Source organism: Candoia aspera, chromosome 3 (genome assembly GCF_035149785.1).
Source record: "Candoia aspera isolate rCanAsp1 chromosome 3, rCanAsp1.hap2, whole genome shotgun sequence".
Lineage (NCBI taxonomy): Eukaryota > Metazoa > Chordata > Lepidosauria > Squamata > Boidae > Candoia > Candoia aspera.
Genome location: NC_086155.1, coordinates 47,578,774 through 47,593,716, shown reverse-complemented (window position 1 = coordinate 47,593,716; position 14,943 = coordinate 47,578,774). Strand labels below are relative to the sequence as shown.

Genomic DNA, 14,943 nt, shown 5'->3' with positions numbered 1-14,943 from the left:
AACATGTATGAAGGAAGCTTGGGGCTCATATGCCATTTTGGCCTCCAGCATCTACATTCCCACTGGTGCTATCCCAAAACTTCCTTCTTTGACTGAGAACTCAGGGTGAATTTTCAAGTTCTGCTGGATGTGCTTAAAAACCTTTCCACACCTGGGAATTTTTCATGGATAATTTTAATCCACTTTCAGATCCTCTTGCTCAAAAGATCAGTTTGCACTTGTTTTAAAAAAGCTTGCAGGTAAATGGGTAAACACATTTGTTTCTAGTCTTCCTGATACTTGTGTTTTGTATATGTTTTTTTCATACCAAATTAATTTTTGCAAACAGAGCTTATATAGAACTATAAATAAGGGTTTCATGGGAACATTTAAGCTAGAGCTGAACGTTGCTGATGGTCAGTAATTAGGAACCATTTTGTCATCCATTTGAAAAAGGATATACGTGAACTCTCTGGGATTGAGAGCATTTACCACTGTATTATGGAAAAAGCTTAGTGTAGTTGCCCACTATGTGTTTAGTCATGCCACCAAATTTTATGGGCAGCTTATGCTTTAACTTCAAACCAATTAATTAGAAAACACATTGTCCATGTGCTCTGACAGTAGCCAATTCTTCTCTTCAACTTCAATATATCATTAGCCCTGTAACATCATGCACTTTTTCTCTCACTGGTATATTCTAATATGTTGAGACCAAAGATGTGGTCAGAGGGAGAGATTCCCTTTCAATGATACTGAAACAGTTAAATGCAAGAGATACTTGTAATAAATCCAGCCTGATAAAATAGCATTTGTTGCAGTGTCTAGCTTTGAAAATACTTTCATTCTATAAAAGTGATGTAGTGTTTTTCCTTAGCTCAGATTGAATTAATTTGCTGATGTTCCTAAAAAGAGGGGCAGCTGAATTATCCAGGGTGATTGTTTGAAGGTCACAAATGAAAACAGAACTATTTTGGAAAAAGGTGTGTTTTAGAGAAAAAATGTTCCACTTCCCCATCTTCCACTCATTACAAGAACAAACATAATTTCTGAGATATAAGAATATCAAAGTAAAAGTAGGCAAATCTTTTATTGAAAGTATTAGAAATTTTTTTGGAAACCACACAACTAATGAACCTTTATCAACATTTTTAATATAGTAAGAGCAAAATGAACCATATATTTATATAACTAAAGGCCTAGGCAATAATGTCAAAAGTCCATATAGTGCATGCAGAAATAGGTGGAAGTAATGGGAATATTTAATACTTAATAGGAAAAGAGTAATAGTAATCATGAAATAATGCATGTAGTAACTGGTTATTTGTAATATAACTTTTAGCACGTATCTAGAAACAAGCATGATAAGCACATGATAAGTTGATCATTTGTTTACATCCCTAAAAAAAGGCCTAAATTTGACCAAACCCATAAGATTCTACTGATACTTAAAATGGTCTTTTTGCAAATACAGGTTCTTATTTATTTAGTTCATTTTTAATAGCAGCAAGTAGTGGATAATTGCCCTTCTTGCAGAAAGTACCTGAAAAATCATCTTGATCAAGTGACCAAACCATAACACCTCCTAAATTGTTGTTCTTTGCATACTGAACCTAAAGGAGAAAGAGAAAGGAATGAAATAAAATCCCAAGCACAATGTCCACTTTGCAACAAATAAGAGCTTACATGAACTTTCTATCTCACAAACCACACATTAGTAGTGTGTCAGTCCTCACTATGTCTCAAATCTGCAAAAGGGCTTACTGTTTCCCAAGTTTGGATTTGTTTGCATGTCAGCTGCTAGAAGATCAAGAAGCAGCATTTTGACAGATACACTATTGGGCTCCTACATGGTACATTTTCAAATATTTTTAGTAAGGAAAGAATATGTTTTGAATGTGCAAATAGGGCTGTGCAGTGCTTCAGCTTGGAAAGCAAAAAGGTGCTTAGGAGTGTTCAAGGGTGCTTACGTAACACCAGTCTGCAATACCTTAAAGTATCTGGGTCTTTTCTTAAGATTGCATGACTTCCCTCTGCAGGAGCAGAGCAATTCTAGGAAAGGACACGTTAAGAAGTTGCAGACAAGTGCTACATGCATGCCCACGTGCACTCTGAAGCACCTTTTTGCCTTCAAAGCTGCAGCACTGCACAACTCTAGTCCTATTCATTCTAGTGCTTTGTAATTTTGTATTTGTAAACCACTCTGTGATTTTCCAACGAAGACAGATTTATAAAATAAATCAGTAGAAGTGAACATTGGTGCAGTGCATGTTCATTCAAGCATGCACAACATACAGTAGGTTACACCATGAATGGCCTCATTGTGTTATAGCACAGATAATAATGCTATGAAAATTCCTGCTTTTGTTTTTACCCAAAATGATTTTGCTACAATTTTTATAAATTACTTTTTCTATTTTTTGATGTTGGCATTCTGGCAAGTGGACAGAAAAAAGCCTAGGTTTATACATGTCTTAGTAAATCAAGATAAACTGTCTAATGGCCACATCACCACTTTGAAAAGTGGAGTACACACATTTTGAGTATTGTGCCCTGATGAAATCGAAGATTGGATTGAATCCATATTAATAAACTTCTTTTTTAAACTGATTGCCAGAGCTGTAGTTCTGATGCCTCTGGCTAATACCTATATGGAGATCTGGGGATTTCCAACAATTAAGCTTTTTTATCTATAATTTATTGTATTTGTAGCTGTATTTTTAGATACTGTATTTTAGATATTGTATTTTTATTGTTTTTGTTTGTTGTTGTGAGCCGCCCAGAGTTCCTCTGGTGGGAGGAGATGGGCGGTGACAAATTTGACAAACAAACAAATAAATAAATATTTTGAATAGGGTTCTGTTTTTCTGCTTGTCTATCTATCTATCTGAATGGGGTATAGCTCTGAATAAAGTTGCCATAATGTACAGCAGTGAGATTTCTTCTACAATATTTTTGTCTTCTTTTTTGAATAAGTGGAGTAATTCTCATCTTGCTGCATACCATCTGTATCACCTCCATTGGTATATCATATTACTTAATGAATAAGTAACAAATAATCATTCTGCAATACTTGCCTTAGTCTGAACACTTGTCTCATCTTCATATCCCACCCATTGGTTCCCTTTATAGGAATAGGGGACTTCTTGTTCTTCAATCCTTTCTTTCTTGGCATCATGATTAAAACTACAAATCTGTCAGTAATAAATTAGAAAGCATAAACATGTGTCAGTAGATTGTCTGGCTCTTTTTCCAAGTTAGGGAGGATTGTTATCAGGTTACCTACATTTTGTCTTGAGCATCTTTTTTATCTCCCTATCTTTATCATATTGGCAAAGGCTTTGGATTGGTGAGGAGATACAATGGATTGATCATTTCTAGATCTGGGAAATTGGTATATTACCTATTTACAATGGGAGATGTGCTTCCTTTATATTCAGCTTGTAATGTGTGGGTGTCACCACTGACATTGTTGTCACATGCTCAAGTGACCTCAAATTATTTAGACACTGTTTACCAATGTCAGATGGTTCGTCGTCGTCATCTGCAGCTTTTTCTGGATAAGAAAGACTGGTCAGCATGACCATGCTCAGATAATTCCAACTGGATTGCTGTAATTTTTTTAATGTGTGAGGCAGCATTTAATAGTAGTTTGGAAGCTTCAGTTAGTACAGAATTCCGTACTAATTCTGATTAATCTATGTATTTGTAACAGTTTTATAATACTTTTGAAATAGTTAATTTGGCTGCCAGTCTACTACCAATCTCAGTTTAGTTACACTTTCCTCTAATGTCCTAAATAGTTTAGGCCCCAAATATCTGAAAAAGTCTGATTCCATACCAATCAGCCTATATATTAAAATAAACAGAGGAGGACCATTTTTATATTCCATCCATAGGAGATGTACATTATGCACGTACAGAAGCAAGGATCTTCTCTGAGGAAGTACCCTTGCTTTAATTATTCAGATTTTATTGATGCTACCTTGGGAATGTCTATTCATTCTCTAATTATCAATGAATCAATCAATGTTAGCAGCTTAAGGCAATTTAACATGGTTCCCAGAACTAGCACATCCCCTAAAATAGCCCACAGTAATGAGTGTGTCCAAGCACATGGAGACTGTGTGCAAAAGAATTCTTAGAATGGATATGCAGATCCAGTTTTTCCTGATATTTTCAATAGCTGTCTTTCTAGCAGCCAAATGGCTCAAGTGTTTTTTGGAACTCCAGTCAGCTGTTTCTTCTTGCATCCTAAAACACAATATTCTTGCTTCCTAAACACTATGTAGCCTGAGACCTGATTTTTCCTTCTTTTGATCTAACTATCAATGGGGATTTCTTCTTCATGTATTGTCTTAATGCAACAGATTAAGAGAATTATCAAGCCACCCTCTCCTCCTTGTTTAGTATCTGCCTCCTTTAATGTTCCCCTTCTGTGCTTCCTTTAATTTGGAAGCAGTTCTCAGACTTTTCCCTTTGAACACAATGTCTTTTTTTCTCTAACAGTTTCCTTTCCCAGTGGAGGTCAGGGTTCTAATCAGAATGGAAAATTACGCAAATATAAAAGGTGCCTTGCTGCAGATGTTCATCCTCAGCATGGGAGGGTTTATGAGAAGCAAGACAACTATAATGCCAGGATTAAATATGGTACTGTGCACTATAACCCTGCCAGATTCCTGTTGTTCCTTCACATGAATAAAACTCAGAGTTAGGTGTTTGTATGTACTGTATGTGTGTGTGTACATATGTAGGATAATGACTCAAGGATAAAACTATAAAGGCATGAAAGCTGCTGTCCCCTTTGCCAATCCTGCCTCTGTTTCAAGTCATTGCAGTCACTTGACTTCCCTTCCAGGTTATAGATGACTAAGCCTAACAGATTTTACACATCTTGAAGCGATCCATAGTGTTGGAATAAGGGAGAAAATACTGCTTTAAACACTAGTAGAGCTAAGGAGAACCTAAGCTTGTCTCATTCATGGATTGGGAATGAGATGAAGGCAAGATCAAGGGGACATAGCAGAAAAAGGATGTTGCCATGATACCATGCTTAGGAGCAAGTAGGAAAAGCTGTAAAATGATTTTTACCTCATAATAAGCCAGTGTTCCTGCTACTTTTGTGAATGTGCCAGGTAACCCAGGGCCAGAGGCGGGGGCCCCAATCCCAGTCTGTGCAGAAGAAAGAGTGAAAGTCTGCCCATAGGTAGGAATTCCCATGATGATTTTCCCACTAGGGGCACCTTTGGTCTTCAAATATCTCACAGCATAGTCCTGGAAAAGAAGAGATTGATTATTCACTATGTGCTGTAGACAGTGTCAGCTACACAAGGTAGACCAGATCCAAAAAATCAACTCCACAGGAAGTCTAGGACTATACAGGTAGTTCTCATTTAGTGACCACAATTGGGGCCAGCAACTTGGTTGTTAAGTGAAGTGTTGCTAAGTGAAACTGTGACTGTGCTTATGATCTTCCTTCAGCTTTCCTTTGCTTTACAAACCTGAGAAGGTCGTAAATGTGAGGATTGGTTGCAAAGTTACTTTTCATCACCATTGTAACTGCAAATGGTCGCTAAACAAGGACTACCTGTACTTTTTTGGTAGCCTATAATAACAGAATCATGCCAGTCTGTTCTGCTTCTGCTCCCCTCCCTCTTATACCCCAGGGAGTCAGGGAGGGTCCAGCCTGAGTCTCTTCTTAATATTATCTCTGATCCCAGGACTTGAGAAATGGTTTGGTCTTCTTTGTTTACATCACAATATCAAGGCTACCTCTTTGCATCTCTACAGCCAGTTACTTCACACGGGTTAGTTCTGTTATACTGCTATTACTATTACATCATTTATATTACCAAATACTTATTATAGATAATAGATGATCAAGTGCTCTAAATGTTCTAACCTGTGCTGAAATAAATATGAAGGTGGCAAGTTTTATTCCAAATTTCAAATTAACATACAGTATTTCTCTACATTTTAGATTTCATCACTAATCTAGTAATAATTTCCAGAATCAGATATTGGCATCAATATGCTAACCGAAATTTCTATATTCAAGCTATGGATTAATTAAATTGTTTAATGTTTTATAATCACGTTTCCCCCAAAAAATAGTTTATTCCCTCCTGTTTTTGCATTTGTGATTTTTAAAAATCTCCATGTGAAAATCCATATTTTGCATGTACTTTTTTATCTTCAAAGTTTTGTGCATATCCTGAATATGCATTATGTATTCAATATATGCTTATTTTCTAATATATAAATGTTTGCAAGCATTATCTATGCAAAATGCTTTTTCCATGTTTGGATGGTCAACATTTTCCAGGTCTGTGGGCTCAACTCCTTTCCCAAGCAGTTGTAGGGCCACATATGATGTTACTGAAAGGATGGTGATATCATAAGCGTTGGAAGTGTTAGCAAATCAACATGCCTCAATTAGCATGTAAATGAGTTGATCCCAGGATGCAATGCACCGTGCTTCTTGAGGAAGCTGATTTGTTGTCACTCCCACTTCCTCTCTCTCTCTCCTCTCCTTCTTCCACAGATTGAGCAGGCAGCATGGATGCTGCTCTCTTCATCAGGGCCACGTGCTTAGGCCTTGATGAAGAATTCTGCCCCTATCCTGCATGCAGCTCTTGGCAGCTATAGGGCTGAGGGTTCATTATGTTTAGAGACAAAAGAAGAACAAAGATTTCATCTTTCCACCGAAGATGGATGTAACTGAACCAAGAATAAAAAGTCAGTAAGATATTCTTTTTACTTCTTAACCTACTCTGTCTAAGCATGTGGTTCTTTATGTTTGGGAGGGCTGAGTGTGTAAAATCAGTAACCTGTGTTTCTCTGACATGCTCATTGAAGCTATTTAAGTTAATATTCTTTTTCTGTGTGCAGCTTCTCAGCTGTGTTAAGCTCTACTCCATTAGGTGGTTCTAGCAGGCCACTAATGGCTTCAATAAGGAGGAGTTATGACAATTGTGAGGGTGTTTTTTTTCCTGGTTTTTAAGGGTAGAAATGGAAGCAGGGAACATCTGGGAGTGAAACTTCAATTTCCATTCTTAAATAGCCTCATCTCCTACTTAAATAGACTCAAATAACATGATTTCAGTCTATGCAGGATGTCATGGTTTCTTAATGGGTGGAAATGAGACCAGTTTGCTTCCTAGTGGCCTCCAGCTTACATTTACACATTAACAAAAATTTAAAATAAGAGAACTACAGTGTAAAATCTGTCATTACATAGGACATTAGATAAGATGATGTAGTGACAGCATGTCTCTTCTTCCAGATACGGCAAAGAAGATGTAGCATATGAACTCAAGATATAGCATATCAGCTAAAGTTAAGAACTTTAAAAAATTGGGAAGTATGACTTCTGAAGACTGAATATTTATGTGAATGTCCCTGCTCATGAATATACTTGGTGGCCAAATGTAGGGCTACAGTTCCCATCATTCTTCACTATTGGTCATGCTAGGTAAGGTTAGGGAATGTGGAATTGAACAACAACCTAACTTTCTCTGTCCTTACAACACACCATCAGGATAACAATAGAAAGATGAATTACTCCCCAGCCAAACAAAAGCTTGAAGATAACTTAGGCAGCATGCTTTGGAATTGCAACCCACAATTATTTTTCAATCTGCTTAATGGGATTGAGGTTGCAGGTGTGGGGTTGAATCTGTTTGTGTTGCCTTTAACTTCATCAAGTAAATTAGATAAGGATTTCAATATATCTATATCAGTACAATGATTAGACTAGCTATTGTATCCTTAGAGTCAAGGTCAATTATAACATTTCAAAGATACTTGAAAAGTTCATGGCTAGAGAACTTACAACATTATAAGAGGATGCAGATCCTTTGTCAGCTTTGCTCTTTCTAAGGGGACTTCCATGGCCGGTATAGGGGTGACTATGATCTGGCCAATAACCATGAAAATCAAAGGACTGGACATTAAGGAAATCTGCAAATCTACAGGGAAAAAAATAAATAATAATTCAATTCATTTTAGGCAATGACTATATTTTTATTTGGTATCTGTAAAGGGCCTAAAAAAAAAAAAAAGAAGAGCCATTATATCACATCAGAATTCCAGTAGGAAATCTGAGTGTACCACATTTAGTCTTTATGAGTACAACCAGAGATAAGATCCACATATTTTTGGAATTTGAATTCTTAATTAAAACCTTAACATCATTCTACTTAAAGGACTTTAAAAGAGAAGATTGTGCAAGTAATGCAAATTAGCTGTTTATTCTCCTTGCTGCACATCTTGAAATGGCTTTGAACCATTTATTTATTTTGCTTTGTTTCATTTATTTAAAAAAGTCCTGTTTTCATTGGTAAAACAAATTCATCATAGGCTTTTGAACTAGGCAAGTATAAAAATAAGGAATTGGAAATGTTCATTTGGGATAGCTTACTAGTGTACTTGTATTTGTATGTATTTTAATGGTCATGATGATAAGAGTACTTGCCTAGAAATATTCGGGATATCATAGCCCGTATCAATGGCTTCTTTTCCAGCTGGTACTGCTACACTCAATGTGAGTTTCTGCTTCTTTGGATTCCGCTGGGCCTCATTGTGAAATGCCATATTCAGATCCTAAATGACATTAACAGGTATTATTGTGATTTAATAAATGGTAAAAAGATTTAATTTGCAAGTTCTTGAGCTGTATAGAAAAGCAGCAACAGTCTGTAATATTGCAAATATTTACACTTTTTCAGCACCTTTCCTAATAATTTCTTTCCTCCAAAGGGCTATGTTGTCTAATATTAGGAACATCTCTGGATAATCTGCTCACGCTGTTATTTAAACCCTGCAAACGCAGGGCAAATGCAAAGGAATTAGCTTTGAGGAGTCAGCAAGATTTCACAATTGTTTTGATATTTACAGCACTATATTCCACCCATGTGAGACTGGTGACCAGTCTGGCCAACAGCTGCCCTCACAGCCTGTCTGCAGATCCCTTTCCCACTGTATCAAAGCATGGATGAATCCTGGAGCTGCTGAACTCCACAGGAAAAGAAGAACACAGCTTGAAAATTGTTTGCTTCTTTCCCTTTCCCCTACACAATCCTTCTAGATGCCTATGGAAAACAAATTCTTTGGAAGCCAGAGGATGATCACTTGAGCCCTAAAGTATTACATGTGAGGGTGGGAGGAAGGACAAGTGAATTAAAATGTGAGGGAATGGATTCCTTGGACATAATATCATGTAAAGACTGCCCATTGGGAGTAGCACTCTGAAAGTTTTAACCGCCCAGAGTCCCCACTTTTGGGGGGAGATGGGTGGTGATAAAATTTGATAAATAAAATAAATAAATAACTTTGCAAATTTGAATGATGCCAGAAATGTGAGTTTTTGAAGAAAACCTACTGTATATCATCTTCATGAGGAAAAAAGACACCAGAAAGTGGAGACAAACATTAGAGGAAACTGGCATCATAAGACAATCAGTGCATTTGAATAAATGAGGCATTCTTCTGGTGGAATAAAATGGCTGTACAAGTCTCTGATATGTATAGGGAAGGGGAAAGTCACATCCCGACACTATTTACAAGGAGACAATTTATAATACTTTGATGTACCTGAACCAGGTTAACCAAAAGCCTTTTATCATTCTGGCTTGCCCCATGCCAAGCAATATCAAGCCCATCGAAACTATTGCTCCGAAGAAAGCTTATCACAGACATCACAAAATCGGAGCGTGTTTTAGGAGAGGCATTTATATTCCGGAAGCTATTATAAATGGGAGAGAGAAAATCAGATTTTAAAAAGACAACTGTTTAAAGGAATATAATTGACTCATTTTAACCAGATGTGTGTCATTCCCTCTAATAGCTAGCATAGTACTCCAGTAGTAATGGAAACACAGCCACATTCAGCCCAAATTGTACTCTCAGGCTGGCTTTTTTACTGACCAATAAAATCTCTACCTTTTCTAAACTAACTTGCCAGTTCCCTTCCAGTCCACTATTGTATCCAAAAACCTCTCAAAGCTTCCACAATATCTTTGGTATTAGTGGAAAAAGAATTTAAAAGCTGATCATCATCAACATCATTAAAAGGTGCCAGAGGACATGAATTTTAAAAACCCAGAATTCTAAAGATCCAAAATTCAATAGCTTGTCTATTAAATTTTGCACAGGTACAAAAGATCTATAATGTTCTCTCTCCCTTTTCATTTTCTGTCTAGCATTGTATAGCTGTAGAATAGTGGTGACCTGCTATACAGCACAAAACGGCCTCAGTTCAGAATTACCCTTTGTGGATAATTCAGTAGAGGTAATTTATTTCAACCAGAAGCTTTTGTTAGGTTGGATATAAATTCTCAAAGTTGCAGTTCCAGCACATTTAGACACCACTTCTCTACATGTGAACAAGGTAGAGACTAAGGGAAGTGAGGAAGAACAGGTATAGGTTAAGATTTCTATTAAAAAAATATTGTATTTATTTATCAAATTTTGCCACCGCCCATCTCCCCCTGACATACATATATGTATGTATGTTAACTTTAAGGGATCAGCTCACTGTGAGAGGAAACTACATAATGACCAAACTATACATTAATGTACAAATATAGTTTGCCATTGTATATGCACATTTTTTTCCAATGGCAGTTATAAAGACCCCTGACCAGAGTTGGAACTGGTGCACAATAAAGAACTAACTCTTTCTCCTTCTGCTGCAGTTACCATGAAAATCTCACTGGAAATAGCAACTGCCTCAGAAGGTTAGCAATTCAGTCACATCTGAGTTGGGGGTCAAACAAACAAACAAACAAATAGTTCTACACTTACGGTACAGGGCCTATGTTATATCCACCAACAGACAGAAGAATCTTCAATTTGGCATTCCTGAAGAAGGTAAATGTAAATTCAATGTAATAATATTTTCATTTCTGGCCCTCTACCCCTTCGTAACTATTACGTTCAAAGTAAAAGATAGAGGTATACAGTATTCTGCCTATAGTGCCAATGATCTTTTGGACAGCTGTCTGCTAGATTGCCTAGTTATTTGACTTTATTATTATTTTAAATCTATTCAAGTAAAAAATAAATAAATGGGAAGCTGGCATCTGCAATGCAAAGCAGTGATTCTTCCATTATCTTCCATCATCTTTATTTACAAGAATGCTTCTACACTCAGCAAAGACCCCTTCAGCATTGTTAGAAAAGAGAGCAGTACTCGTAGCCTATTGCTTTACTTGGAACTACCCACTTGCTCAGAAAAAAACAAAAGAAAGATGTTTATGTGAGAACATCCCTGTAGGCTTCAAGAGATGGAAAAAAAAATAAACCTGGTTGGCTTCTGGTAAATAGATACTTTGTGATTAGCCATGTTCACCATGGCAGTCATTTTGTGCAAATACCCCATAAAATACTTTCAGAATTCTAGATGCTGGCTTACATTGCCTCCCTTTGATCTAAGATTACCCATGCACCACTAGTAGCAAATTTTGAATTTTATGAATAGTGTGGGTAAATAAATAAATGCTCATCCTGTCATATACTTCAGTACAACTTATGCACCTTTAACATTAGGCAAAGAAGAGAGACTGACATTGGTCAAGACATTCAGACACTCAGTCCTAAAAAACAGAATTAGTGCACTTGATTTTATATTTCTCATTATACCTCAATAAATTCTTGCTACTATTTGTAATAAAATAGTAAGTTGAAAAATAACAGGATGCAAGAGTTAAGCAGAACTTGTCTATATATTCTTCACTTTTTCTTGATTCAGCTTTATACATGATTATTTTGTCAAACACTAAAAAATCATAGGATTCTATATAATATAACATTTGTGCCCCAAGCTCTTCTCAGCTACAGAAGTTTATTCATTAAGTTAGGACTTCTTTTCTTTCCACAAAACCCCTCCATGTTACTGATTCTATTATACTGTGAAAACTAAGATGGCTTTTGATACAGAAGTTGCCATGGGATTTGATAAGTAGTAGGAGATGCATAAAATGGAGAGCTGCATTACAAATATTTAACATTTATTGTAATATTACAAGAATATTTGTAATTTGTGCTGTGCATATCATAGATATATCTACGAAAAATGCCATTCATTGTCCAGTAATCCTTCCAGTGGTTTTCAGTTTCCCCTCCCATTTTTAAATTAAACCCCAAGGGTAGACTTTTTGAGGGAACTCAACTCATTGTGACTTTTTAGATTGAGAAGTGTAATAGTCAGGAAATGATGGGAAGATGTGTAGAAAAAAAAGAGAAAAAGAACCTCAACATAAACTGGGGATGGCAATCAGGATTAGAACAGTGCTGGGCAGGGTCAAGCAGTTGAACCAATTCATGGAAGAAGTCGATCTTTTTCCTCTGCCATAATTCTTACAACACCCGTTTCCCTTGCCGCCAAGCAGTTACAACATCAGGAAGCAAGCTTTTCCTTCCTGATATAAATACTGTAACAGCATGAAGAGAGGATCAGGATCAAGGTAGAGGAAAAGGATTGACCTCTTCCATTACTGCTCTTGCCCAGATGCCAATGGCTTCTCCCAGGAGCAGCTATTCTGTTAGAAATGTTGATGTGAGGCTAAACCACATATGTAATGTCTCTCAGTTTAAGAAAAGCCTCACCTCAACAAGTGTCCTATGAATTGAGCACCTCCCATCTCAATGTTAGCAGCTGCTGTGGATATTGTTATCTTTGGGTGCTTCAGATACTGTATGAGCCTCCCTTCTGTACCTACCTAGTTTTAAGTTCCCTGAGATTTGCATAGGTACTCTCATCGTTCCATTCAAAGGTGGTGATTCGATTGTCTGATATTTTAGCAAAAGCATAAATGAGGTGGGTACAAAGACCTGGCTCAATGTCATCAGTGACAAAGCGCCCTGGGGCTTCCCTGTACTGGGACCAGCTGGTGAAGTAACAAACCAAGTTAAAGGCAGAAACTGTTATAAAGAGAAAGAAAACAAAGTTATAAATCTTAAACAAAAGGCATGAGATATTCACACTATCTATAGAATGCAGACATTAAGGTCAGGTCTACTGATACTATCCTGCTTCTCCTATGTTTGCACACTTGCCCTGAATTGAAGGTACAAAGGCTATTGTTTGCATACACTTAAGACAATTCCAAGCACATTAAAAATAAATGGTGAAATACTTTTTCTATTAACCTTACACTAGTTATGAATTGTAAGCAGGAATGAGCAAAGAGTTATAATTGGGACTGGAATTTCCATTGCTAAGTGAGGCAGTCGTAAAGCGCAACATCATGTGACCACACCACTTTGTGATGGAAATTCTGGCGCTTCTGATTGCCATTGTTAAGCAAGGATGTTATGTGGTTGCCGTTTGCGACCTCCTGCTGGCTTCCCCAATGAGTTTGCTTGTAGGAAGCTGGCAAAGGAGGTTGCAAATGACAATCATGTGACCGCCGGATGCGGCAATGTTGTAATTGTGAGCTAGGTGCCGAGTGCCAGATCACAGTCATGTGATGCGGGGGCATTACAGCCAATATAAGTATGAAGACTGGTCATAAGTACCACTCGTTCAGCCCCATTGAAAGTTTGAACCGTTGCTGAATGAGTATTCATTAAGCAAGGACAACCTGTATTCCTGGGTACTGATTTGACAGGCCTATGCAAAGCAGTACAATTTATTTCAATGAGACACTTCGTGCAGCAAAAGTGATGCTATTCACTTTGTTGGGGAGCAGAGATGACATTATTTGCTTTGTTGAGATACTTCACATTGTTCCAGTTGCCTCCTTTGGTATACTCAGAAGCCTGTGCCAGCTATCATTTGTAGGTAAAGCGACACAAAATGAAGTGATGTGTTGCTTCACCTTTCTCTCTAGAAACAGGGTCTTATTCCAAGAAGTGTATCACATGAAGCATCGTTCGAACACAAGCCCTCTCTAAAGTAGTTCTCACATTATTTGTTCAGCTGTGCTATTTAGCAGCCAAAGTTCCATTAAGATATTTTGCTTTTACTTTTTCTTTCCTCATGATGTTTGAAAGGGGAAAGTGAGAGTTTCTCATTCAAATAAAGCTTGAGAGAAGATATTTTAAATTTAAAATTACTTGAAATGTCTCCCCCACACCACTGCAGGAAATAGTGACATACCATTTTGAAGAAGTATCAGCGCAGCTGTGCCTAAGGCAGAACAAACAAAGCCAAGAGGAGAAAATTTAAGTTCCAGCAAAGCAACAAATGATTGTAATGCTCAGTTCACAGAAGGGGAAGTTCCTCAGATAATAAAAGCACCTGAAATTAACTGGATCATCTTAAACTAGGCACCAAGACATTTCAGACTTCCTAAGCTAGACAGTCTCATGGGACTTTTCCACCCATGGCAACAAATTTTCTTTTGGCAACTTTAAAATATAACATCATCAATGTTTAAAAGATTATTTCATCTAATCCATGACTTGCTCATATAATGAGCATGAAACCATAGTGTCACCTGAATTGCCAGTCTAAATCATGGAGATTTTGCAGATCAGAATTTTAAAGGACAAGACCAGAAACTTACCAATCCACATCGACATCTGCCCCATCCTGGTTCCAAATGTGCAGCTGTGCCACAGTTGTTGCTTCCTTTACAAAACAGTACCTATACTGTTGTCCTAACCTAATTTATAGTCACTGAACAGACTTGTAATCTCTTTTAGGAGAGATCGTTTCTCTGTTCCTGGAATGATTGTTGTGCAATTGCTGTTATGTTGCAATCACGGTTGTGGAGTTAGGATTCATTTAAATTTCTTTACATCTGCCTAAATGGAAAAACACAACAGAACAAGCTTCAAGACTTTACATCTCTTCCACCTTCAAGTCCATGTCAACTTCATCCTTGATCCCTCTTTTTATTTTATGCTTTATTTATATTACTTATATTAAGTAAATCTGATAAAAATTACAGATGCTATTAAGCTCATCTGAAAAGGCCTGGCCGAAGAGAAGAGCCTGGAGTGCATTCCGCAGAT

General features: G+C 37.1%; 1 protein-coding gene across 1 annotated transcript; it reads right to left on the bottom strand.

Moving 5' to 3' along the window:
* Positions 1-1,171: 1,171 nt before the first annotated feature.
* On the bottom strand, positions 1,172-14,656 carry LOC134493201 (chitinase-3-like protein 1). The gene is made up of 10 exons (XM_063297564.1): positions 14,493-14,656; positions 14,084-14,113; positions 12,702-12,903; positions 10,786-10,842; positions 9,574-9,724; positions 8,456-8,583; positions 7,814-7,949; positions 5,071-5,253; positions 3,057-3,173; positions 1,172-1,592 (listed from the first exon to the last, which is right to left on the bottom strand). Exons 1-10 carry the CDS (start codon positions 14,515-14,517, stop codon positions 1,458-1,460), a joined length of 1,164 nt encoding a protein of 387 aa, XP_063153634.1. The 5' UTR covers positions 14,518-14,656; the 3' UTR covers positions 1,172-1,457.
* Between the last annotated feature and the right edge of the window lie 287 nt (positions 14,657-14,943).